The 24,631-nt window shown below is 43.9% G+C and overlaps 1 protein-coding gene across 23 annotated transcripts in view; it reads right to left on the bottom strand.

Annotated features, from left to right (window-relative positions):
- Ano4 (anoctamin 4) overlaps nucleotides 1–24,631 on the bottom strand; it is a 366,091-nt gene that overhangs the window by 117,133 nt on the left and 224,327 nt on the right. For 20 of the 23 annotated variants that reach the window (XR_015443559.1, XR_015443558.1, XR_015443557.1 and 17 more), the window contains 3 exons: nucleotides 22,658–22,758; nucleotides 19,402–19,446; nucleotides 6,494–6,625 (listed from right to left, as the gene is read on the bottom strand). Coding sequence is in view for 20 of the 23 variants with exons in the window: in XM_013072270.3 (XP_012927724.1) it covers nucleotides 6,494–6,625; nucleotides 19,402–19,446; nucleotides 22,658–22,758 (278 nt within the window). In the remaining 3 variants the exon portion in view is untranslated. The remainder of the gene's footprint in view (nucleotides 1–6,493; nucleotides 6,626–19,401; nucleotides 19,447–22,657; nucleotides 22,759–24,631) is intronic. The other 3 variants (XM_087192685.1, XM_087192682.1, XM_087192676.1) reach the window with 1 other exon arrangement.

The following is a 24,631-nucleotide window of genomic DNA, read 5'->3' as shown; positions in this document are numbered from 1 at the left end:
GAGACTTCTTCAGGGTGTGGACTGTCCTGGGCATGACAAGATGCTTAGCAGCAGCCATAGCCTCTGCCCATGAGAGGCCAGAAGCAATCCCCTGTCCTGATTGTGACAACCAAATGTATTTCCAGACATTGCCTGGTTGACAGCCACTGGTTTATAATTTATTGCTAGTCATCCCCAGCTAAAATCTAAGTTCTAGGGATCTTTGACTAGTTATTTGCTCTTGATCCCCAAGCATCTAGAAAAACTGGCATGGAGGATGTGGAAGTATACATATTACTTCACATATGCACAAACAACACATCAAATATTCCAGATTTTTTTGCTATGAGGTGGTCAATATTTAATTTCACTTTAATTTTTATGGGTTTCATAAAAATAAAATAAATGGTAATAGGAGAAATAAAGAAAATGCAGGAAGAAACATTTTTCTATGTTTTACATATTTTTCTGAAAGGCAATTCCATTTGGCAATCTATCTCTTGAAAGAATGTACTGCATATCTATGATAAGAAGTGACACAACTCTCTTCCATAGTTGCTTTTTTTCTATCTACCAGCAGCAGAAAATCTTTGTTACAGGTTCTGACCTTAGAAAGTGATTGCCAAGGGTGTTACTGCTAGTGCTATTATAAGACTGAAGGGCAGCAGTGCTTAGGCAGGGCACCATCTACAGGCAAGGGGGTGAAGAAGAATAAATTAATGACTGATTAGACTTGTTGGGCATGGACATCAGATTTAGCTGGAGTTCAGTTTATCACAGAGACTGGGTTGTCTGAGGGGTGTCACATGATGAGACAGTAGGGAGCGTGTTCTCAAGGCAGTAGTAAGGGGTACAGTTTTTGTGCCCACCCTACTGTCATTACCAAGAAAATCTGGAAGTGTCTGGAGACAGTTCTGATGTCACAATGAAGGGGGATAAGGATGTTATTAGCATTTAGTGGGCACAGATGAAGGATGTTACTAATTATCCCATAGTGCACAAGACAGCTCCCACAGCAAAGAGTTATTTGGCCCCAAATATCCATCATGCTGAGGCTGAGAAATCATGCAGTGAACAGAATGCTTAAGAGTGTGAGCTCTGGAGCCTCCCTGTCTGATCTTGAGTTCCTGTCCCATCACTACCTAGTTTTGAGCAAGCCCATTTCCCTTTTCCTGCTGGACATGCAGGTAGACCAGCAATCCGAGCATCACTTCAGTTAGCAGTAAGTGCATGACTGAGCTCTGGCCCACACTACAGGGTGCAAGTGCTGTACAAGCCTTCTAAGCCTGGACCATGAAAATCAAAACATCCTAAGAATTCACTCATCTCTCTTTTCTCTTGTCTATAAGGAATCTGAAGGATGGAAGAATTATTAGGTGGAAGGAGTCTAGGTACCCAAATGACTGCAGAGGACACTACTACGACAGTATGCATCCTTCCCTGGGACCCATATGGACAATGACCTGAGCTACAGGTCAGCTAAGCCCTGGTATGTGTGATCAGGCAGGTCATCTATCCTAGGCGTGTGACCATAGCAGGTTTTTTAACTTCTCTGGACCTCATTTTTCTCATCCGTAAAATGGTGATAACACTTATAGCCTTATTGTTATAAGAACAAAATACAAGTTCTTAGAATAGTATCTAGTATATAGCAAGAATTTCCCTACCTCTTGGCCCATCTCTGGTGATACCATATAAAAAATAACCTCATGACATCATTGACTTAGAAACAGGTCTACAACAGGCCTGCATTTATTGCTTCTCAAACACAGATTATATGTTAAAATGGAACACTAGACTATTTTTAAATTGACTGTCAACTTCACTTTTTTTGTATACTCTAGTTCAAAGTAGAAAAATCTGCAGTCTGATCACTCTGATATGTGTTTACTCCTTTATCCTTAATCTGTTAATTTATACTAGACCAATGTCTATATGCTAGGCATTGTGTTAAGTGTTGGAGATAGGATTGCGAGCCAAACTAAGCATGGCTATCCTCAACAAAGCACACAGCTTTTCTGGAGAGTTGGGTATTAATCAAATAATTGTTAAATACGTATAAAATTCCAAGTGTGAAAGATGTTACATAGGAAAAGTGCTCTTCAAAAAGCAGAGAGCAGAGTGATGTCTGGAAGGCTTGGTGGGAAAGGAGGGCGTCAGGATGCTTCGTTGGGAAGTCACTGGAGCTAAGTTCTGGAGGATCAGACCCTCACGGCCACACTCATATGTGGGCTCTAAAAGCGGTCTTGTGGGAACTGGGAGGAGAGCAGTGGTCAGCAGAACTGGGAGAGGACGGAGGAGCGATGAGGAGCGGCTGGTCAACAGGTCCAGTGCTATCGGGGGATAAGAAGGGTAAGTGCTAGTGGCCTTTGGCACAGCAGGGTGGATATAGTTAATGATAATCTACAGCATATCTCAAAAGGGATGCAAGAGAGGATTTTGAATGCATTTACCATAAAGAGATGATGTACGTTTAGTGATTAATATGCTAATCACACTGCTTTTATTACCCAACACACACATGAATCAAAGCATCACATTTTACTTCCCAAGTACATATGATTGTTATGTCAATCAAAAATGTTTATGAAAAAATAGACAGTTAAGTAGATGAAAGGGGAAGGAGTGGGAAGAGTATTCCGGGAGAGGAAATGGCAGGGCTGAGAGAGGCTGTGTGTGTCTGGGTCACAATCGTGGAGGGAGAAAGGCTGGGGAGGAGCGAGCAGGGTGACCGGGCCCTGCAAGGCCTGCTAAGTGAGTCAGGGTCATTTCGGTGTTTATTCTAAGTTTTTAAAACCGGGTGCAATGGAAAGATTAGATACACATTTTGAACACATGACTGTGTGTGCATGGAGGGAATGGCCTGGAGGTGGGCAGGAGTAGGACCAGGGAAAGAGGTCCCATTGCTTTTGAGTTTCAGAAGTGAGACAAGGGTAGCGAAGATGGGGAAAGGTTGGAGTAGACACACTTAGGAGGTCAAATCAGTCCTTGAGATGCAGAAGATGAGGGCATTAGAGGGTAAGGCAGAAGCAGAATAGCTTTCACATCTGTTCCCAGCAACTGAACAAATATTAATGCTGGATGCTGACCCAGGCAAAAACTGAAGTGGGCGACACTGAGAAAACACGTTGAGTTCAGTTTGAGATAAGTATGCTGTCAGCTAAGTTTACAGTATTTATATTCTTAATTGACATGATTCTTCCATTTTTGTTTCCATGGATTCATTTCTTTTAACTTAACACATCATTGTTAAGTGCCTACTACGGGATTTGAAAATGGGAGTACAGACATAGTTTTTGAAGGAGCTTATTGTCTAAGAGAGAACAATTAAAATGGACAGTGCTATTAGTTAAAGAAAAGAAAACTATTACCAAGACATAAAAGAGTACACAAGCCTATAATCCCAGCACTCTGGGAGGCTGAGGCAGGAGGACTGCAAGTATGAGATCAGCCTGGGAAATGTAGTAATTTAATGAGACCCTATCTCAATACTAAAATAAATAAATTACAAGGCAAGGGATGGGGATATAACTCAGTGCAAAGGCCCGGAGTTCAATGCCTAGTACCACATGCATAGCAAAAAAGTGCACCTCATCCTAACTGGGGGTGGAGGTTGCAAACCACGGAAGATTGCATGGAGGTGTCTCTGCTGACTTCTAAAAGAAGAAGCCTATGGGAAAAGGTATTCTAGGGAGGAGGAAGGACAAGTGCAGGAGGGAGAAATGAAAGAGCTTAGGGTGAGCAGGGAGGTTGGTAGAGCAAGGGGCCCGAATTGGAAGTCTGGCTTTCATGCTGAGAGCGAAGCGTTTGTAGGTACTTTCCCAACATGATCATTATTCAGAATCTTAATCTGGATTTTCTCTACTACATTTACGCCTCCCCCAACAGTTACATTTCTGTCATTCTCTTTTCCTCCAAGACAAACAAATCATCAAAGGCTCTGCAAAATCAAGAAGTCGCATGGACTTTGGACTCCATTTGGAAAGCCACGATGCAACTCCCAGAGCTCATCAACAGCTCCTTCTGATTAATTAAACCTATTAATATCGTGCCCAAAGCATCCTTAGGGATTGCTTTTTCTCTGATTGTCCCAATAATTGTTTCCAACTTGACAGCCAGCATTCTTCAAGACTTACTTTTACACACCAGTCCGCAGGATGGTAGCCCATGTGGCATGAACTTATCAAACAGAAAGAAATTCCAGGCACCCACAGCATTTTAGACACATTAATTTTTCATTTTCCTTTTATGTGCTAGAACTGCTTCTATCCTCTTAGTCCCACTGAGGTCTGATTTTGAGTATCCTTCATTCCAGCAGTCCCTATAGTTTTTCTTTCTTGATTCTTCTGTCTTGAAATCTCATCTTCTGCTAATCGGCTTCTTTTCCAAACAGAACTGCTATGTCCTCCTCTCACCCTATCATCTTATTCACAGAAAAATACGACAGCTCCGCAAACACCCCTTCCTGTTTCATGCCTTTGTTCTTTAATGCATTGCACTCTTTTCTGAAGATACTTTCCCCCTCCTTACCTACTAGGACAAGTCTTAGTAGATCAACATCAAACATTCTCTCTTTAGAAGTTAGCTTTTCTCACTTAACAACCTCCTTCCAAACCTGGAGCACTGAACAGTCCCTCTCTGAAGTCAGACCTATCACATTGTTTACAAATGTTTAAAATAATCTATGTAATGAGTTTGGGGCCAAGACTGTGTATTGTATTATTCATCGTTATGGCCTCTCTACCCAGACCATGCTTGGCAAGAGGTGGAGGTTAAATAAATGACTGCTGAATTAATCAGTTATTCATTTAACACACAAATATGTCATAAAGGGCTTCTCACATATGTGATTAATATCTCTATCCCACATAGTATCATCTCCCATTTGTCATATATTTAAAAATACTTGTAGATATCATTCTCAGTTTTAGTCTCTAGAAGTCTCCATGGGTGCCCACATGCTTTTAACTTTGAGAACCATGCTCAGAAATGTTCTAAAGCCAGAACATTAGGAATATAACCAGCATGAAGAGGAGGGATAGGAGACCATCCTCTTCCAATTTGCTATATGCATTAAAAATAAAACAAAACTCCAGAATACTATATACTTCAATGATTCTTCCATACATCTATCCACCATCTGTTCATCCATCCACCCACCCATCCATTCATCATCCAACCATCTGTTCACGCATCTGTGCATGTATCCATCTATCCATCATCCCCAAATTGTGAGACCCCCTCCTCACTATGCTAGGCACTCTTGAGAAGCAAAGAAAATCTGCATGTAAACCAGATCCAGGGAGATTTAAAAAACAAATGATTACTTGTTTTAAGAACTCCCAAGATGAATAACACGGCAAAGATTTGAATGGGCATGGGAACATGCCAGCTTTCAGCTGTCTTTTTCGCTTAAGAAGATACCTGTAGGTCTTGGTCTCTGAATTAACATTCAGAATTAACAGTGGCTCCTATTTTTCAAGGAGGTTTTAATTAGGGATGTGAGATTCATATTTTAAATGCTCACATAATGTAGCATGGTTGGCATCCAATCTGACCCATTAGGATCCAAAATTTGGCTGTTTTAGAGGCTTCTGGGTTGCTTTCTTTGCACTAGACTGATCTTCCTGAGCATTATATAATTTGATGCAGAACATCTGTCCTTTTACTTTTCTTCTCTCCTTTGCCCCCTAGAGGTCCATAGACTCCCTTAGTTTTCTGTTGCTGAAACAAGCCCACCCTGCTCTTCCTGCAAGTTTTTGACTACTGCCATTTGGTTTATTTTTTCTTAGAATTGGCAACCTCAGTAAGTCGTATTTATTGAGGTTGTCACAATGGCCAGAACAGGAAAGACAAGGTATTCTTAGTCCGGGTGAATGTGAGGCTGGGCTGGCCTGATTTATGCTCCTTTTTGAGGCTGTTTTTCCCAGCTGTTTACAGTCCTTGGCATGCTCTTCTCTCCCCACCTACTCTGCCTCCCAGCAATCATTTCTTTTCATCTCATAGGCTGTTATTTAGCCAACATTTTTTTTCCTGCCCACATGTCAAAAGTGACAAACTACTGCTCTGAAACAGTCTGATAGATGAGTCCACACGTGGGCCTCCCAGTGAGGTGGCTTTTCCTGGGACAACTTGGTGAAATGCTGAAAGAAGGGGAACTGAGAAGCAAACAGATAAAAACAACCCGATTTCAGAAAGGAAAGGTGTGGACCAGGCTCCCTGCCTGTTGGCCTGCAGGGGGCGCTGAGCACTAGAGTTAGCAGAGCATCAGGACATGAGCCTGGGTCTCTGAGTCACCATGGAGGTCATTTTACATGTGTCAATACACCTGGGAAGGGGCATCATTTTAAGCCACTTGGATTTGGGGATGGTTGTTACAGCAGCTGGCTTCCCCTGAGTGACACAAACGCAAGACTTTAGGGGAAGAAGGACATTGTGGTGTCAGGTCTACAGGGGAAGTTTGGACTGCAGCTGTACATCGTTAGTAAGATGGGGCTTTACCAGAAACACTCACTGGTGGATCCTTTGCTGGCTGAAAGGGGCAGTGTAGCAGTCATTCTCCTCCAGGTCTGGCAGTGTCTCCTTGTCCAGCCTCATTGGCTTCTTAGGTAACCATCTCCGAAACCTGCTTATTTGTTTATCGATCCTGTGGTACATGGGAGGCAAGACCAAAGGGTACAGCAGGTCAGCATCACCTTGAACACACGAGGGAAGTCCCTGTCACAGTGTAACAGCACTGTGACAGCACGGCATTCAGGGCAGCCCCAGTTTACAGACGGGAGGAAGGGAGCCAGAACCCCAGGGTTGTTTCGATTTCACCAAGTGGTCTCAGTATCATCACCTTTGAAATGGCAGCCAAGGGCTCTATGGCCATCCATGTGCCTATAAATGACCATGTAGCCACAACAAGGCTGGGAGGCTCTGGAAAGGAAACTGACCGTTCCTAGAACAAAGCAGCAGGGACTTCCACTTCTCATTCTGTGCAGGTGCTGCAATGTCATTTTGTGTATGGGAAACCTCTGCTGTCAGAGTAGAGCTCTAGCTGTAGTTAGCACTGGGGGCAGGCAGTGGCAGCACAACCTAGTGGACTGAGTGCACACAGACAGCCCGGTGGATGATCTGCCTCCTGCCTCTTGCACGTGCCCTGAGCAGACTGCAGGGTCTTTAGTGGTCACTGCCTTCTTTTCAAGCTAATTCCATGGGTCTCGTGGTCCTGCAGCACCATTACACACACGAGGTACAAAGTCAAGGAAACAAACAACAGTGTCCTAAGCAGGGTTGGTAAGCGTGTTTTCCTCCATGGCTACATCTCTATTCTCTCTGTCCTACTGACTTCTACCGATGAAGACATCTGGCCTCTGAGTGGCCAGCTGTTGATCGCTGTCCATAGCAACCAGTAGAAGGAATGAATCCCTCACATAATAGCAGACTGTGAAATGGCTATGTTACTGCAGGAGCCTACACTATCGAATCATTTTTCCTCAGAGTAGGTATCTAACAGCATCTGGGAGAGGAGCTGACCAGGTACTGTTCTGACTTGGCACAGAATTTCACAAAGGGAGTCTTGAGGGGGACTCCGCAGCCCCCCGACCCAGTCAGTACATGAAGGAAAGTCAGGGCCAAAATGCAGATTTTCGACTCCTTTTCTTTTTTTAAATGATTTTGGACTTCTGATTTTAGGGATCACTGCACAGTTGATGACAGGGATTACATTTAGGAGATACAGAAGAAACCAATTTCCCTAGCGAATACCTAAATGTTTTCTAAGTTTATTAACTGAAAATACCTGTAGTTCAATCATGTTTTATTTTTTCCAATTAAAAAATATTCACACAGTAGTTTGTTATTTTTCATGAATGTGGTGGCAACTTGCCTGAGGATGCCTGAATAGCTGGTAGAGCATTTTTCTAGGTGAGCCTCTGAGAGGCCCTCCAGAAAAGACGATCACTTCTGGAAGAGATGAGCCCTTCCGGAATCTCTAGCTGGGTAAGGACGCTGGGGGTCACCAATGCGGTGCGTGTCACCCAACACCTTGAAGGCCTGGATGAAACCAAACGGTGCAGGAAGGGCGAATGCGCTCCCCGCCCAAGCTGGGACTCTTCTCCGGCTCTCCCGCAGCGGTGGTCCTGGCTCTAGGCCTGCAGACTCGGACTGGGCCTTACACCATTTCATTTCCTAGGCCTGCTGCTTGTGGATTTGCTGGCACTTCCTGGGGCTTCTCAGCTCCTACAGTGGTGTGAACCTAGGGTTTAAATCTCCACCTGAGTCTTCAGGCCAGAAAGCAGGGGACTCAGCTTTCTGAGGGCAGAGGAAGATGATGCAGGAACCTTTGTCTTCCCTCTGCCTTTTTGGTGATGGCTACTTCTTGACTCAGTCTGCAGATTTGAATGCTGTGTCTTCGGAAAATCCCTCACAGATACATCCCTGAACTCCGTTTAGCTTACTCCCCGGACATCCCTGAGCCCAGTCGAGCGGACACGGTGAAAACACCACTAGATTCCTCTTTGCTTTATTTCCAGCCCTGTTCTACCTCCCCATGACCCCAACTCTGCCGGCCTGGCTGTCCTCTCTAGAACTCCAGGGAGGATTTCGTAGCTGCCCTCGCCTCTTCTCCCAGAGGACCTTCGCGCGCCTCCTTTTCAGAGAAGTACACATTGTATCAGGTCATGCTGCCAGGGAAAAACAGTACTCTGAACGGGGTCCAAAGCCCTCGAAGGGAGATGTTCCTGTCTCTTCCAGACTCTCTTCCTGGTCTCCTCCCCTACCCCAGTCCTCAGCGTCTCTTTAAATACACTTCAAGTACAGGAGGAAGACGACGTTCAGAGAAGTGGCATAGCAAAGACTGAGAACATGAACTGTAGGGCTAGAAGGGCCTAGGTTCAAATCTTGGCTCTCCAGATATCAGCAGTGCAACTTTGGGCAAGTCACCTTTGTTGTGCCTCAAGTTCCCCTATCTGTAAAATGGGCATGAAAATGATACCAAGTTCATAGGGCGGTGATGAACTGATTAATACGTTCATAATGTCTTCAGAACAGTGTCTGGTGCACAGTGAGTGTTTGATACTATTACTGTTTTTTCTTTTTTTTTTCTTCCAAAAAGTAAGAATTTAAGCAAAGAACTTGCTTCTTAGGATTTCTTTTTGTTTTTCAATTCAAAGTTGTGCTGCACAACCTCTATGACTTGTCTAAGTGCAGTGATTTAGTCCTTAAATGGACTCATAAATTAGACCTCCTACACTAAGCCAGTAGCGTCCCTGTGGCTCTCGGCTTTATTTCATCTGATTGCCTTCAAACTCAAGAAAGAGGACATTGGCCCGACAGTTTCCGTAATAGAGCTTTTACCTCCCACACATCTGCAGTCTGCAGCGCTAATCGGATTATATTTTGCAGAATCTGGGCACTGTGTGGAAAGACTATGAATTCAGTCCAGCTGGGTACACTGCTCAGTGTGGATAAAAGCAAATAAAGCTGTAAAAAAATCAGACACAAATACTCCATGGAATGAAATGGCAGCTTTCAGATGCCAGCTGTGGCACCACAATTTAAAAGAAACGTGGAGATGGTGAAGAGAGCGGAGAAAAGGGCAATGAAAATGATTCATTAATTGAAAAATGAGGAGTAAAAGGAAGGGAGAAGGAAACAAGGGGAGACTGTTTGGCCTGGCAGAAGAAAGCTGGGGTTTGTCACTGGGGGCCCTGAAACCTGGTTCTGTTGCCTAATCAGTTGTGTCACTCACCTTACTGACTGTGGTTTTCCAGGGTTATAAAATAGGATAACAGTCGTCATTATCACCATCATCTTAATATCACACAGGGTGGCTAGGAGGCGCGTGAGAGATGGTGGGTACAAAACACTCGCAGAGCGCACCGGCAGAGAGCACACACTAACAAGTTCTTGTGGGCCACACAGCACTAATACGAAAGTGATGGGAATCAGAAGAACGGGATTTTTAAAACACTAGTAGAAGAAACACATTAAAAAAAAGTCTTAAAAATAGAACTCTGAGACACTGGCTGGGCTTGGGCTGTGGAGCGGACTGAGCTTCAGCAGAGAACCTAAGCAGGAGGACAAAGCACGGACCTTCCAGGTCCCCTCTCATCTGCCTGCTCGGCTCTGTGCTTTTCAGAGACAGAGACCCCCAAACAAGGTCAGAAGCTTGTGGTTTCTTCTGGCTGGTAGGATTGCTTCCTGCAATGTCCCCTACTCCCCGGAACTGGTGAGTATGTTAGGTTACACAGCACAAGGGCCTATGAAGAAGTAATCAAGGTTACAGATCAATCTTAAAACAGGAAGAGCGTCCTGGCTGACTCAGATGGGCCCCAGTCAACCACATGAGGACATGTGCAGAAGGGGATCTGAGAGTCAGGGAAGAGAAGGACTCGATCTACCATGGCTGGCCTTGATGAAAAGGGTCAGGAGCCGGGAATGCAGGAAGTCTCCAGAAGCTGAGTATGGCCTTCAACTAGCAGCCGGTAAACAAATGGAGACTTCAGGGTGGTAATGGAATGAATTGTAGTGATGTCAGCCCCCTGAAGGAACCAAGAAGCTGAGTCTCTCCCAGTTCCCAGGTGAGAGCCTAGGCTGACTGATACCTTGATTTCAGCCTTGGCGGAACCTGAACAAAGACACCCTCACTCCACCAAGGCTTCCAACTTACAGAATTGTGATAATACCTTCATGTCACTTTGCATAAATTTGTGGACCTGTCATGATAGCCACAGGGCACTGAAAAACCTCTTGAAACCAGTCTGGGTCTGGTCACCAAGGATCCCCTCGAGGATCCTCTCCAACCACGCAGAGGATAGACACACAGGACAAAAGCTACTGACTGGCTGGGAAGGCTGAGCCTCAAGCTGGATTCTCAATTCTGTCTCATACCCCTGGGTTGAGGCACCTAGGGACCCCCATGATGGGACAAAAGGCTGGGCCAACAAAACGAGCCCCTGATGCAAAAAGTGATCACCCTGGCATGTTGCACCAGACCCTTCACAAGAGCCTGGTAAAAGCACGGAAGCAGAACATTGGCATAAAATAAGAAAGTGTCACCAAAAAGGAAGCCTACTGAAGTCCTCTAGCTTCATTTGCTCTTAGTCAACTTAAAAATCACTAATTTTGGTGGTCACAGAGCTGGGCGAGACACGATTAGTGTCTCACAAGCTTTGCTGTAGATATCACCTCTGCCATGTGGTCATGGTAATAGTTGCCTGGGTCACTTCCTGGGGACCTGAAGGCCACTTTTGCTGAAAACGCTGAGCCTTCACTTAAGCCTACAGAGATCCGAAGGGTGACTCAAGTGGAATAAATGGCATGGCATCTCTGTCCTCATCTTGTGTCTGTCCCCTTTGCTGTCTTAGATGTTGTCTCTGTATGTAGACTTGTTGATCATTTAAAAATGTTTAGTCCAAAACTATAATGCAGGGTTAACTTGGCCCATTGTAGCTGGTGTGTGTTTTCTTTCTTTTTTTTTTTCTCTTTCTCCTCTCTTTTCTTGTGCATCAGAAGTCCTTCCGCTTTATCATGGGTCCCAGGCCCACAGGCTGTGTTTTGTGTAGGATGAAGGCAGCAAATATATGAAAATTCAATAACTTCTAGGTCAAATTGATGCTTACCACCAGGTGGTCCAGATGAATCACAAAAACAAACAAACTAAACCCTATATATTGGAACCATGTCCCTGGCCAATGGAAATTACCAGTCTTTAGCTCACCCCAGCAAAACAGTGAAATCCTGCTGCTCTCACCTGGCCATGGTAATGCACACTTATAATCTCAGCACTCTGGGAAGCTGAGGCAGGAGGATCAGAAGTTTGAGGCCAGCCTGGGGAATTGAGTGAGATGCTATCTTAAAATTTTTTAAAAAGGAGGGGTGGGGAGAGAATGTAATTCAGTGTGAAGGCTCTGGATTCAATCTCCAGTGCCTCAAAAACAAATGAAAAAACATCTCCCCCAAAACCTGCTGATCTCTGCTCTGCAAGCAGCTTGTTTGCTCTCTCGACTCCAATTTGGCTGAAATCTCTCCCAGTAAAGCTCTCCTGTGTAGGAGTGCATGTGCTTGCAGAATCTGGGCCAGTCTTGCTTCGCCTGTGTCCAGGTCAGAAGGTCAATTGTCTAGTATCAGTGTGACCTGGCCATGCCTTTTGTCCTGACTGAGCCTTGTCTTCAGCCCTAAACTGATGATCAACTGCTGTCACTTGCTCTCAGTGATTTGAGCAATAGCATTTGGGTTCCATAACTGCAAACACACTGAAGTTGATAAAGAGCTCTGTTTTTTGCAGCACCAAATGGAAAACTTTCCATATACAGTGTTAGGTTTTAAATCAGCTGAAAGCCTATTCACAGCCTGGTTGCATAGCTTGCTAACTGTGAGTGAAATTCTGGGCAAGTAACTGAACCTCTCTGAGCTGAGAGCGCTGGTTACACAAGGCAGTGTGAGCACAAAACACAATAATAAGTATCAAGTGCCTGCCCCATGTCTTGGGAATACAAAGGACTCAAGCAGTGGTTTCAAGGGTGAAGACAATGATGGTAACAATGATGAGGAACTTTATGCAGCAAGTTCTCTTCTCAACAGAAATTCAAAAACCGCGATTACTCCTTTTATATTGAGGCCACTGATCCCATATTGCACTTAATAAACAACTCTAAACTGCCAATCCTGAAATTCACTCTGATATGTTAAAGTCAGGAAACAAACTAACCAGAACACATGCCCTTTGTCTCTTCAGTATAGGATGCAACTTACTTCATAAAGTCTCTATTGACAGGAAAAAGAAAAGAAAAAACACAGGGTGAATGATTCAGCATAAATTTTGGTTGGATAAACTGTCACGCTGTTCTATCCTTGCTATTTATCAAGCCAAAGCCCTCTTACAGACTGTTGGCCAATCAATAAAGAGAAGACGGGATCAGCCACTTGGGCATTTCTGGCCTGGGCTGTCAAGTTGATAATCTGATCTACAAGGCTGAGTTACGTGTACAGAAGTTGCTCTGAGGGTAAGTTTGGTTCATCTCAAAATGCTGGTTCCTAGCAGGTGAGAATCTAGGAAAAGTGTAAACCCCAGGAGTCTATGCCAAGGACAACTTGATCAGACTGAATTAAATAAACAGGCCTACTTCACAGACACCTGCTTTTCCCCAAACTAGAATAATATAGCATTGTGTTTCTAACCGATTCCATTTTCAGAGATGATATGCCTAGAGGGAACTTGCAGATGAGCATGTTTTTGTTCTTTTTTGTTTTAATCAGAGTTAGCACACAGCCTTACACTGCAGCAAATGAAGCTGTCCTGGAATGATGACAGTTATACAACTTTCTTAGAGCCAAGTTTCCTGGATAGGGGTTAGGGAGCTTTGGAAGATAATATGATTCTTTGAGGTCACAGGGCTATTTGAGGCACAGCCTAAATACCTTATGGAAGACTCTAAAGGCTTTGGAACATTTATCCATATTAATTTTTTAAAATGCAGTGGAAAATAACAAGCAATTTTTGTCATTTTTCCTGTATGCTCATCTGATAGGATTGTGCAACACCAAATGTATGATGCTGTAGGGCCTGGCATTCGCTCTGCTACATTGCAAAGCATTAAGTCAGGCAGGATATGTATAGCAGTGAGGGGATAGGTGGCTGGTGATGAGCCTTCAGCTACCATCCCCGCTCACTGATCCCCTGTGTTGCTTTGGAATCACATTTTCTACAAACTACAGTGGTCCCTTGACTTACAAATTCAATTCGTTCCCAAGGGCTGGCTGTAACTCGAGTCAGTCAATTGAAGGCTCAGGCTCCTCTACGCAGCCTTCAAAGTCTCTCTCCTGTACGCAGGAAGATCTCAGTGTCCTTAGAGAGACACCGGCCCAGGATTTCCCAGTGAACCCCACACAGGAAAGGATGCTGTCCTGTTCCCTCTGGAGCTCTGTAAGGGTTAAACCTGCATCTGAGACCATCTGAGAGCACAAGCTGCCGGCATTTGGGTCATAACTCAAGACTTTGTTCATAAGTTAAAACTAAAATTCCAGTTGTAATTCAAGCTGTTCACATTTCAGGGTGGTTGTAACTTGAGGATCCGCTGTATATTTGTACTATTTTGTGAAGACAAAAACAAAAAAGCGGAAGATAAATTTTCCCTCCTTTTTAGATAATTTATAATGCCTATAATCCTGCTAAAGATAAGAGTCAGGGCAGTGTTTAAAAGACCAAGCACATGGATTAAAAAGAGAATTTACTTTAAAAAAAATATATGTGAGGGCCAGGGATTTAGCTCAGTGGTTTTGCTGCCTGCTGCACAAGCGCAAGGACCCGAGCTCGATCGCCAGTACCAAAAAAACCCCCCACAAAACAAAACAAATATACGTGAGTATGCCTTATGAGAGTCTGGTGACTTTTTTTTTTGGTACTGGGGATCAAACTCAGGGCCTTGCGCTTGCAAGGCAGGAGCCAGAACCACTGATCTAAATCCCCGGCCCCTTGGGTGACTTTTTGAAATAAAAATATGTTCCAAAGATACTTTATTTCACTGCCTGCTCGAAAACTTTAGAATTTTTAACTTCTCTTTGAAGGAGACAGGTTTGTTTGGGGGATGCTTTCATGGATCAATGAAATTATATATCATTTATATATATGAGACTAAAAACTAAACTAAATGTCCATGTTCAGTATGAAAGGAGAATTTCAGGGTCTGGAAATCCAGTGTTTCCTTACTGGGGAAATGTCAGGACCACAAGTTGTAGGTGAGCCCTTCACCTTGGGTTATCAGAGATGCCTGCAAAGAGACGAATACCCTTCATCAGCTCAGCCAGTCTATTTTGGGCTGAAACAGTTGGAATGGGGACAAAATCTGCAGATTAACTGCATTTAAAACTTACACCACACACTGGGCTTCAGAAAGTCATATCGCTCCATTTGAGGCAAAACAACGCTACGCAGTAAGCAATGAAGCCTGTATGAAGAGGACGTTCTGAATTAATGTGTCATGGAGCCACCATCGAGTTGTCCTTTTCCCCTCTTTCAGCCCAGAGTGTCCCAGCGTCTTCCTGTCTAAATGCTTCCATAACTGTGAGGCCCTGGAATGAGCCTCTTTGTTTTTCAAGGCAAATATTGGTGTTTAGCAGGCTGTTCTTCATGCTGTAGATACAAGGATCTGCCTGGCTCTTAGTTCCTCAGAACATCTCTGCCCACATGGAGATCACGTGAGTGCCCACGAGTTCAGCATCCTGTGCTACCCTCCTTTGGGCTGGTGATAGGAATTCTGCCCCTCTTCTTCCTCTACCACCAAGCATGACAAGGTTGCAGTGAGCCCTCACTGTCTGCGGTTCTCAAGACCCATGCTTCCTCCACCAGCTGTAATGAGGCTGCTAGTCCCCTCCACTGCATGGTTATGCTTCTCGAAATATGTCTCTGGGCCTCTTCATCAGCATCACCTGGAATTTTAGAATCTCAGTCCAAATGCAACTGGTCAACTACACTTAAGACCTACTGAGTAAAAAACATCCTAAAAATGGGCTCTGTGAGCTGCACATCAAAAATTTCTCCGGGGCTGGGATGTAGCTCAGTGGTAGAGTGTTTGGTGTGTGAGCCACTAGGTTGGATCCCCAGCACCACTAAATACATAAATGAATGAATAAATAATTCCTCCACACAATCGTGATGCACATCTGAGAACCACTACTCCATGGAGACTGCTGTCATGAGGTTATGGGTGACTTCTAAATATCTCAAATAGATTCTTGGCTTCCACTGTTTACCAAAAGCTGAAGAACAACCCTCCTCACAGAAACTCATTCCTGGTGCCTTTTTGACACTGCCCTCTTTTCATTCTTCTGGTTTCCAGTTGATCCTTTTTGTCTTTCTCCTGTCTCCTCTGTTCGCCTTACTGGAAATTTTCCAAGGAATTGCCAGTGGCCCTCTTCACTAATTACACCCTTTTCTGGGAAATTCCATGCTCAACCTTGGCTAAAGTCCTGACTTGTCTGCCTCTGACTTTCAAATTGGATTCCCTAGCTTTACTTCTCACTTCGATTGCTGTGCCATCAATTCTAAAGGCCTCCAGAACACCAGCTCCCTCAAACCCACCGTGAGTTATAATGCAGAATTATTAAAAGAAATATCACCATCTTCCTCACCACACCTGTATCTCTGCTAGATTTCTACTCTTTGTTTTCCTTCAACAATATTTTCCTAATCCCATGGATGTGAAAACTTTTCTTCCCCACAATGAAATTTCCAAATTCTTGCTAAGTGCTGTGCACTTTTCCTGTAACAGCTCAATCTCTGCCACACGCTTTGATTTTTTTGCTCTGCTGATTGTTTTTGTCTATCTAGGAAGCAGAACTACAATCAAAGAGTAGAAATGGGAAGAAGAGCATTCCAACCATCAGAAGTGCCCTCAGATGGGCTGTGGCAGTCTGTGTCTCCAGAGGTATCTAAGCTGGCCGTAAAACAGAGACCAAAGCCTTTAATGAGTTAGTTGGCTTTATGTATTGATTCCCATCCGACCTTGAGATTCTATGTTTCCTTTTATCACGCTGTTTTCTTTCAAGCCCTCACTATCCATTCATCCTTCATTGTTTAAGTTAATGTTTCTGCTCCAAGTCTGTGTCTGACACTTTGGGCAGACATGGCTTTTCCATGTTTCTTTTCTCTGTGACTCCTTGCTCCCAGTCCACTCCCCAGGCATATGTTTGGATATTCTTTAGTTCATTCACACCACCTACCATTGGCTAGGTGCTGAAAATAAAAGAAATGAACGTGTCATCCTTAACTTCAAATGTCATCCAGGTAGGACAGGGGACAGCCACATCAGAGATGACATAGATCACTTCAATGTCATACGTAACCGCACTGGGTAGTGGGGCCACTGGGAGCCACTGGGAGAGGAGAAAAGAGACGTCACCTTCCCTGGTCACAAGGCCCAACCCTGTGGGCTGGGTTTTAAGGACTTGGTGGACATCAGCTTCAGAAGCCAGGAAAGCACTATCTGGAAACACCACGTGTACAGAGAGAGACATGGGAAGCTACCTGAGCATACTGTCTGGCAGCCATGAACTGCTCAGCACAGAGGAGCAAGCAGTGGCTGGGAGAGATGGGTGAAGTGAGTTTAGGGAGCGGTATGTTTATTCTGAGGCGCTAGCTTTATTCTGATCACTGTGCGGTGACTTGATCCCCTTTGCCCCTTGGGAAGATGAGGAGAAGAGCGTTCGGAGGGTAAACTGAGACAAAGCAGGCTAAGGTGATGAGAGCTCAGCAAAGGCAATGGTGGTGGGACAGAGGACTGAGCGGTCTGGAAGTTCTCAGGGGACAGCGCCTACGAGCTCAGGAGGCTGATTAGAGTGGGGGTTTCAATTACATGACTGTGCAGAGAGGGTGCCTGCAGTGGGGATATAAATGGAGGCTGTTGGAATTTAAGGGAATCGAAATGACTATTCGGTAAGGAAAATTGGAACTTGCCAAAGACTTGGCAGGCCCGTCACTAGAGGAGAGAGGGAAGGAGAGACAGAGGAGATGGATGAGAGCAGCTGGAAACAGGCAGCAGGCCCGAGACACAATGCTCTTAGGGCTGCTCCATATGCTAATCACCAAGATACCGAGCATGGACATCTACTCCCTGCTAGGCACTGAACCTCACACCGATCTCACAGTGCAGAAATTACTGCCTTCATCTTATAAACATGGAAACTGAGACTCAGAGATGTGAGGTATCTTGCCCAAAGCCATCTAGTACCAAATAGTCTCACGATCCCAAAGGATGAGGAGATTTGTTCCACACATGAGAGCCGTACAGAAATAACAGCCGCTTGCTAACGTGGACAAGGGTGAGACCCACACTCCCATCCTTTTAGAATCCGGAACACATTTCATCCAAGAGACTGAAATAGTACCATGTACAGACTCAGCACTTCCACGGTGCCACCAGGGCTGGAAGGAACTTCACCTTGTGTTTCCTTCTGGTTTCATTTGACTTCAGTTTCCACTTTCTCTATCTACACTCAGCCAAATCCTTAATTTAATGGGAAGGTAGAGGTTGGCCTCCAAGTCTGGTCCCAGGATGAGAGGCCTCAGCCTTAGGCTGGAACCTGTTAGAAATGAGGATTTTCCTACCCTGCTGCAGTTTCTGACTCAGGAACTCGGGGTCCCTCCTCCATGTGACGCTGATGCTGGCTGATGTTGGAGAACTGACAGGGCTAATGTGTTTCAGCTTCCCCAGAAGTCTGCAGTGGACACAGGACTGACCTGCATCGTGAATACTGGTCACGTCTATCACCGAAGGAAATGCCAATCGGACCGCTGCCCAGGTAAGTGTTGAGACATCCCAGCACCTTACTTTTTCTGGATGTCTATTCTGTCATGTACTCTTTGTTTTTACCATTCTCTTACCATGCACCCTTAGGAAATTTACCGAAATCTATCAATTACTCTCTTACCTACAACTCTGCACAGTAGAGAAACTGAACCTGAATCATAAACCTCACAGAGCTGAACTACTTGTAGGATTTTCAGAGCAACTCTGTGGATTCCGAAATTAACCATCAACTCAGCTCAAGATGAATGGACTCTAAGACCCATTAAGATTTTGAAATTAGATTCACCAGTGATCACAACAGAATCTAATTAGAGGGCATCATCAATGCGTTCCCTTGCTCTTTGCTCCTTGCCATCTCATAAAACAAGGAAAGACAAGCTTCGGAAAGACATAAGGTACAGTAAATACAATCTTCATCAAGTGAGGCTTTTTATTGTTTTTAAATAAAGAGAACTGGGAGAACTCTTTAATAAGGACATATATCTACATATTTTTGTTTATTTAAAATTTTTTTTTTTTTTTTGTGGTACTGGGGATTGAACTCAGGCTTTTGCACTGAGCTACATGCCCAGCACCTTTAAAATTTTTTTAAAATTTTGAGATGGGGTCTCTCTAAGTTGCTCAATTGCCAGGCTGGGTTCCAACTTGTAATCCTCCTGCCTCAGCCTCCCAGAGCGCTGAGATTACAGGAGTGCAGTATCATGCCTGGTTTATCTGTATAGTTTATGAAAAACACATTACTGATCCAGGAGGGGGCAAATGTCAGCTCTGCACTTTGAGCTTTCAAATTACGCATAGTGGAAGGAATCTGTGTGGAAAACAATCATTTCCAGGCCACAGACATTCTGAACAGCCAGGATTTGGGGAATTTATCCAGTAGAATGGGCTGAAAACAACAACCTCAAATACACCTGCAGATGAACTATGTCCTCCCAAGTTTGGAGGAGCCACAGGCAAGACGGGAACGATTTCATCTTTGCCTATTTCCTCCCAGGCTAACCCAAAGCAGCTACTTTGGGGATGGCAGAGGTTTTCCTCTGTGACATCTTCCTGGCCTTGTGGCTCTTGCCATCATTGGGGTACACAGACAGCAGACAAACACACCGCCGTGCCAGAGCATGCTACTGACCTGCTCATGAACTTGTACCGGCGGGGCAGGTAATAGATTTTTCTCCTGGAAGAACAGCAAAAATGAAGCCAGTCGAGAAGAAAACCCATCGTCAGTTACAGTTTGAACTAGCAAGGAAGGAAAGGAGATTGAAGACAGAAGCCTGTAAGAGGTGAAGAAGGAAAAACTAAAAAGAGATTAACAGTGAGAAATGTAGTAGGAAGACAGGGCATGCATTTCGAGTCCCGAAATCTTAGGAGACAGTTTCCTCTGCCCTGCCTTCTCCCACCGCTGTCATTTTTTTATGGCTGCTCCCTGCCTATCAGGTGTGTGTGGAACAATGATTGGAGCAACTGGTATTTGCCTGGATTCAGCTGAGGTCGGCTTTTCTCCAGGAAAATGCAGAGATGGATGAGGGGCAACATATATAATTTAACAGGTGCGCTATTATATTAAAGTAGTATTTATATAGCAATTTAAGTTTTCAGAACATTTTGCTCATGATTTAGACAGGAGTAATATAAAAATATATATTTTTGCAACCTGCCTCGGAAGGCTAACATATTAATGGACAGCTATAAATTAACCACAACAGGACATACATGGCCCAAACACTGGCTCCAGACAAAGGTGAATTAAACAGGTAAAACCAAGGGATCCTAAACCAGTTTTTTTAAAATTGGAGATGCTAAGTGTATATTATATGACTACATATTTACACTTTCAAAAATATTAAACATGGAAGTTCTGGGTGCTGAGTGAAGAGTAGGTGGGTTAGGTGCTTTATTAAAATGCAATCTTATTTCCATATTTTAGGCTTCAATCAATGCCATGGTAAGGAAACAGACGCAGTTTATATGTGTTCTAAGCTGCTGCTGAGCCATCTCGCTTTTGGGAAACAGGAGATTTATGTCACAAAGTAGCTGGCAGATGTGTGACAACAAATGTGATAAACAGGTCAGCGGTGCCAGGTGTCTGGGCTGGCAGACAGGGGGTGACCAGGGGAAGCTCGGGGGATTTTTAGGGCCTCGGATTGTGTATCATGCTAAAATGGGAGATAAGTGGTGATATGCATCTGTCAAATTGCACAGGTCTGCTCAACATCAGTGAGCCTTCAACTGCAGGTTTTGGTTAACAATGATGCCGTCATATTGGCCATTCATGGCAACAAATGCATCACTAATGCGAGGTGTTAATAAGGAAAGTGGCTGTATGGGAACTCTGTGCTGCTGCTTAATTTTCTGTAAACCTAAAAATGCTTTAAAATAAAGTCTATTCATTTTGTAATATATATATATACACACACACACATAGGTATTTAAGAAGTAGGTTTTATTGGCAAATTCCTGTAAGAAATCTATTCTTCAATTTCCTTTTACACCTTGTAGGGTTAAATAGTGAAGGAAATGAAAGCTACAATTTAAAAAGCACAGTTCACAGAAAATAAAAACACTAATAAGATTCTTTGGGACATTTAAATTCGGCCAAGTTGATGTTTGTACATTTTGTGGAAAAGGTATGGTGGGAGAATTCCTCCTTCGGAGATGCGTGCACTTCCTTAGGCTGGAAACTGCGGACAGGATAACAGTGCACACCCTAGAGGCACCAGGTTGCATCCAGGGAAGCTCTGCTTAGGTAAAGGCCACACGGACATGCACGAGGACATTTAGTGCCACACATTCACAGTATTCTCTCATAAGACTGTTGTCCTGCAGGAATTCCTACATCTAAGAGAAAATTACTATTCACATTCATTTTAATTTTATAGCTTACTTGGAGTCTCTTAATACTGCATAAGAAACATGCTCGAAGGAAGGGAGGAGCACTTTTCTGCTAGGCAGTGGGCATGGAGACATGCGGCCACGGTGCAGCCCGGCTTTCCGGACCAGAAATCTTTGCAGGTATCAAGGAAGCTGGGCCTGCAGCAGCATCCTCAACTTTTCCATCTCCTCGGTCTCCTTGGGTCTCTGTCATGGGTGAGTGTTCTGGAGGAGGCTTTGTGATGTTTCCTCTGGGGAAGGGGCATCAGTTTCTACCTAAGCATATTTTGTACCGGTTTCTTTCACTGTTCGCTCTGAGGTATGATACGGCATTGATCCATTTTAGATAATTACTCTATCATAGATAAATAACTGGAATTTCGTTATTACAGCATAGCAGTTTTCAATGGAAACTAAATTTATTTTCTTTCTCTCTTGGTGGATATATGATTTTTTTGGAAACTCTTGAGTTCTCAGATTTCTTTAACATTTTTAACTATAAAAAACAATTATAAGGTAAAAACTATTTTCATCTATTTTGAGAATTTTGCCTCCAGGAAAACAGATGATACAAATTCCAGCCTCTATTCTGAATTGGTATTGGGACATAAAGATCAATTAAATAGGGAAAAGCAAGATGTACCGGGGGATATAGTACAAGCTTGCGACTGTAAATTGCCTTTCTCTAAATGTGTCTCTCGTCTCTCGGTCTCGGAATGTAGTTGATTCTTTGTCTCCACATGCAGCCCATTGAGAGGTATTTTTAAAACTGGTACCAGTTTGGCTCGTCCCTGACATTTGACTGTTTTCCTGGCTGTTGTGAGCTCAAAGCAGGCAACTCAAGGCCCTGTAGTGCTGAATTCCTCTCCTTCCTTAGGGAGATTCTATTATAAGCCCCCCAACATATCCTGGCATTTATAAGGTTGGGTTTAATACTTTATTTCTATCTAGCAAATGAAGGTCACCTTTCCTTAACCCATAAGGAAAGCAGGAATAGTCACTGTGAGATGAACGTACATTAATCCTCTTAAATAATGCCACAATCAACACAAAGTATTTTCTATACCCTTTCAAGCAGATATCAATGTTTGTGTTTATGAAGTGTTTATGACTTTTCAGATTTAAAAAGAGCATATTTTCATGAAACTTCTAGAATTTCTTTCTTTGGAAGCAGATTTAAATTTTCTTTTTTCCACAAGGGATTGGTCAGTAAGGAACATGATGCTGAGGGCCTCTGGAAGTGTTACTTTCAAAATGAAAATGCCATTTGCAAAATGCTTCTTTATCACAGGCATTTGAAATATCTGCCTGATAAGGCCTGACTTGGCAAGAAACTGTCACAGAAAGCTATGAAATCATTATTGGTATGGCGATGATGACTTATTTGCATTTCCTAAATGTTTGAAAGATTTTCCCCTCCAATAGCTTTCGGGTCTGCACTTCAGTATTGTCAGGCCTGAGAAAGAACTTCAAGTCTACAGTGATGCAGCGGAGGAGAGGAATACACGGACACCTACCTGAAAGGCATCCTTACATTCATTTGTTCTGCGTATCTTCCGAGGACTTCCCATGGGGCATGCAGCTTCACAAAGATAATGTCACTATTTATTAGAGAGGACTGAAACAGAAAAAAAGAAGCTAAATTGAAAAGTATGTCCAAACATCCCACAGTTTCAACTGAGTCGGAATTTAGAACAGAGAACTTGAATAAATTTTATGATTTGGGGCATTCTTCAGATATGAACCAGGCTCTTATTCATTCAACAAACATCCCACGGTGTCAGCAGACAGCAGGGCTCTGGACTTCATCCTCCTAACACAAGGAAGCCAGCTTGACTTACTAGGTGGGCAACGCTGTGGCTTCTTTGTGGAGAATAAATTATAAGAGAGGCTTGTGCTGAAGGCAGAGAGAAGGAGAAATGCTCTGAACCATCAAAGCAAAACCAAAAGTTGGCAGGGCTGGAGGCGGAGGCACCAAGGAGACTCGAGATTTTAATCTCTGCTGGTGTCCAGCGAAGTGTGCACGGAGCAATGTTCGTTGGCCCAAAGCCTTTGCCTGCACTGAGGATTTCTGTCCACACAGAACTTGGACAGGGAAGAAAACGAGGACTTCGTCCTGATAACACCTAACAGGTTTTGGTTTCTTTCTGGTGGGCGGGGGACGGCGAGCCAGTCAGGAAATTCCCCTTTGCACTCTGCCTGCCAGGGGCACATGGTTATGGAAGGAGGTGGAGACAGTGGCGCGCCCACCCAGATCACAGGAGGAAAGCGGCCGCTTATTTGCTGACCCCTTCCCTCACACGGACTGCGAGCCATCCACATCGTTGTAATTCAAGATCGTTGGCTTTATTTTTAACAGTTAACTAGAAGTTCAACTTTATATTCTCACCGGGGTGAATCAGCCCTCCAGGGAATATTTTAATAAATTATACATGATATACAACTGTAATTCATATCTCCTACTTCAATCCACGGACTTCTGGTAGGGTTTATAAATATTGTATTTAGATTTATACGAGCTCATCAAAATATTACAAAAGTCAAACTGGTGTCAACTACAGCATTCTCGGGGACTCGGGTAGGAGGATCTGTGTGTATCTCCACAAGAGAGCCGGTGCTCTCTGATCTTCTGAAAAAACTCAAAATTCCTAGCAATTCAGGCTGAAATGAAGCTACAATTTCTAGCTTGGGAAAGCAGTGTGCTGAGTCCAGTCCCGAGGACAAGGACTCCCTCATTCTACACCCGGCACACTGTGATCCATGACTATGGAGAGATTCAAGCGGTTACCCCGGCCCAGGACAGCAACGGGGATTGGACAGCAGCGGTGCCCATCAATGGAGTCACGGAGGGAGCCAGCCGCCCAGGTCACCATGAATGGGCAGCTCCCTGGATGATGAACAGCCAGCGCCAACGCAAGACCAGGGCTGTCTCTTTTAAAATGTTTTTAATGGGCCGGGGATTTAGCTCACTGGTTCTGTCGCCTGTCTCGCAAGCACAAGGTGCCGAGTTTGATCCCTGGTGCCAAAAAAACCCAAAAACCAAAAAACTGTGAAAAATGCTTTTAAAAATTAATTCCATCAGTACATTTTAGATATACGTAATGATCACATTCATCCTAGGGAATCTGTACCTGTACACAATATATCGTAATTCTTCTTTTTCCCATTCCCCTCCCCTCCCTTCAACCCCTCTTCCTCTCCTTGTTTATAAAAGCTTTGTTTCCATTTTCCCCTTCTATTCTCTTTTTTTCCTTTTCCCTTCCTTCCTCCCTCCATAGTCCTCCTTCCCATTTAAAAATTTTCTTCCTGTTTCACAATATCTATTATACATTTTGGACCTTATTTACCCTTTTGGCATCTCACACCAGAGAAACAGTGTGGTATTTAAACATGTGTATCCAATTTAGAATGAATAAAGAAGATTTGTTTTTTTATACAATGGAGTACTACTCTGCCATAAAGAAGGATAAACCTGAGACATTTCTAGACTT

The sequence above is a fragment of the Heterocephalus glaber genome, unplaced genomic scaffold, assembly GCF_053883595.1.
Source record: "Heterocephalus glaber isolate CG9 unplaced genomic scaffold, H.glaber_assembly_v1.0 deba00001572, whole genome shotgun sequence".
In the NCBI taxonomy this organism is placed as follows: domain Eukaryota; kingdom Metazoa; phylum Chordata; class Mammalia; order Rodentia; family Bathyergidae; genus Heterocephalus; species Heterocephalus glaber.
The sequence above is the reverse complement of the archived record's forward strand: the minus strand, read 5'-3'. Positions and strand labels throughout refer to the sequence as shown.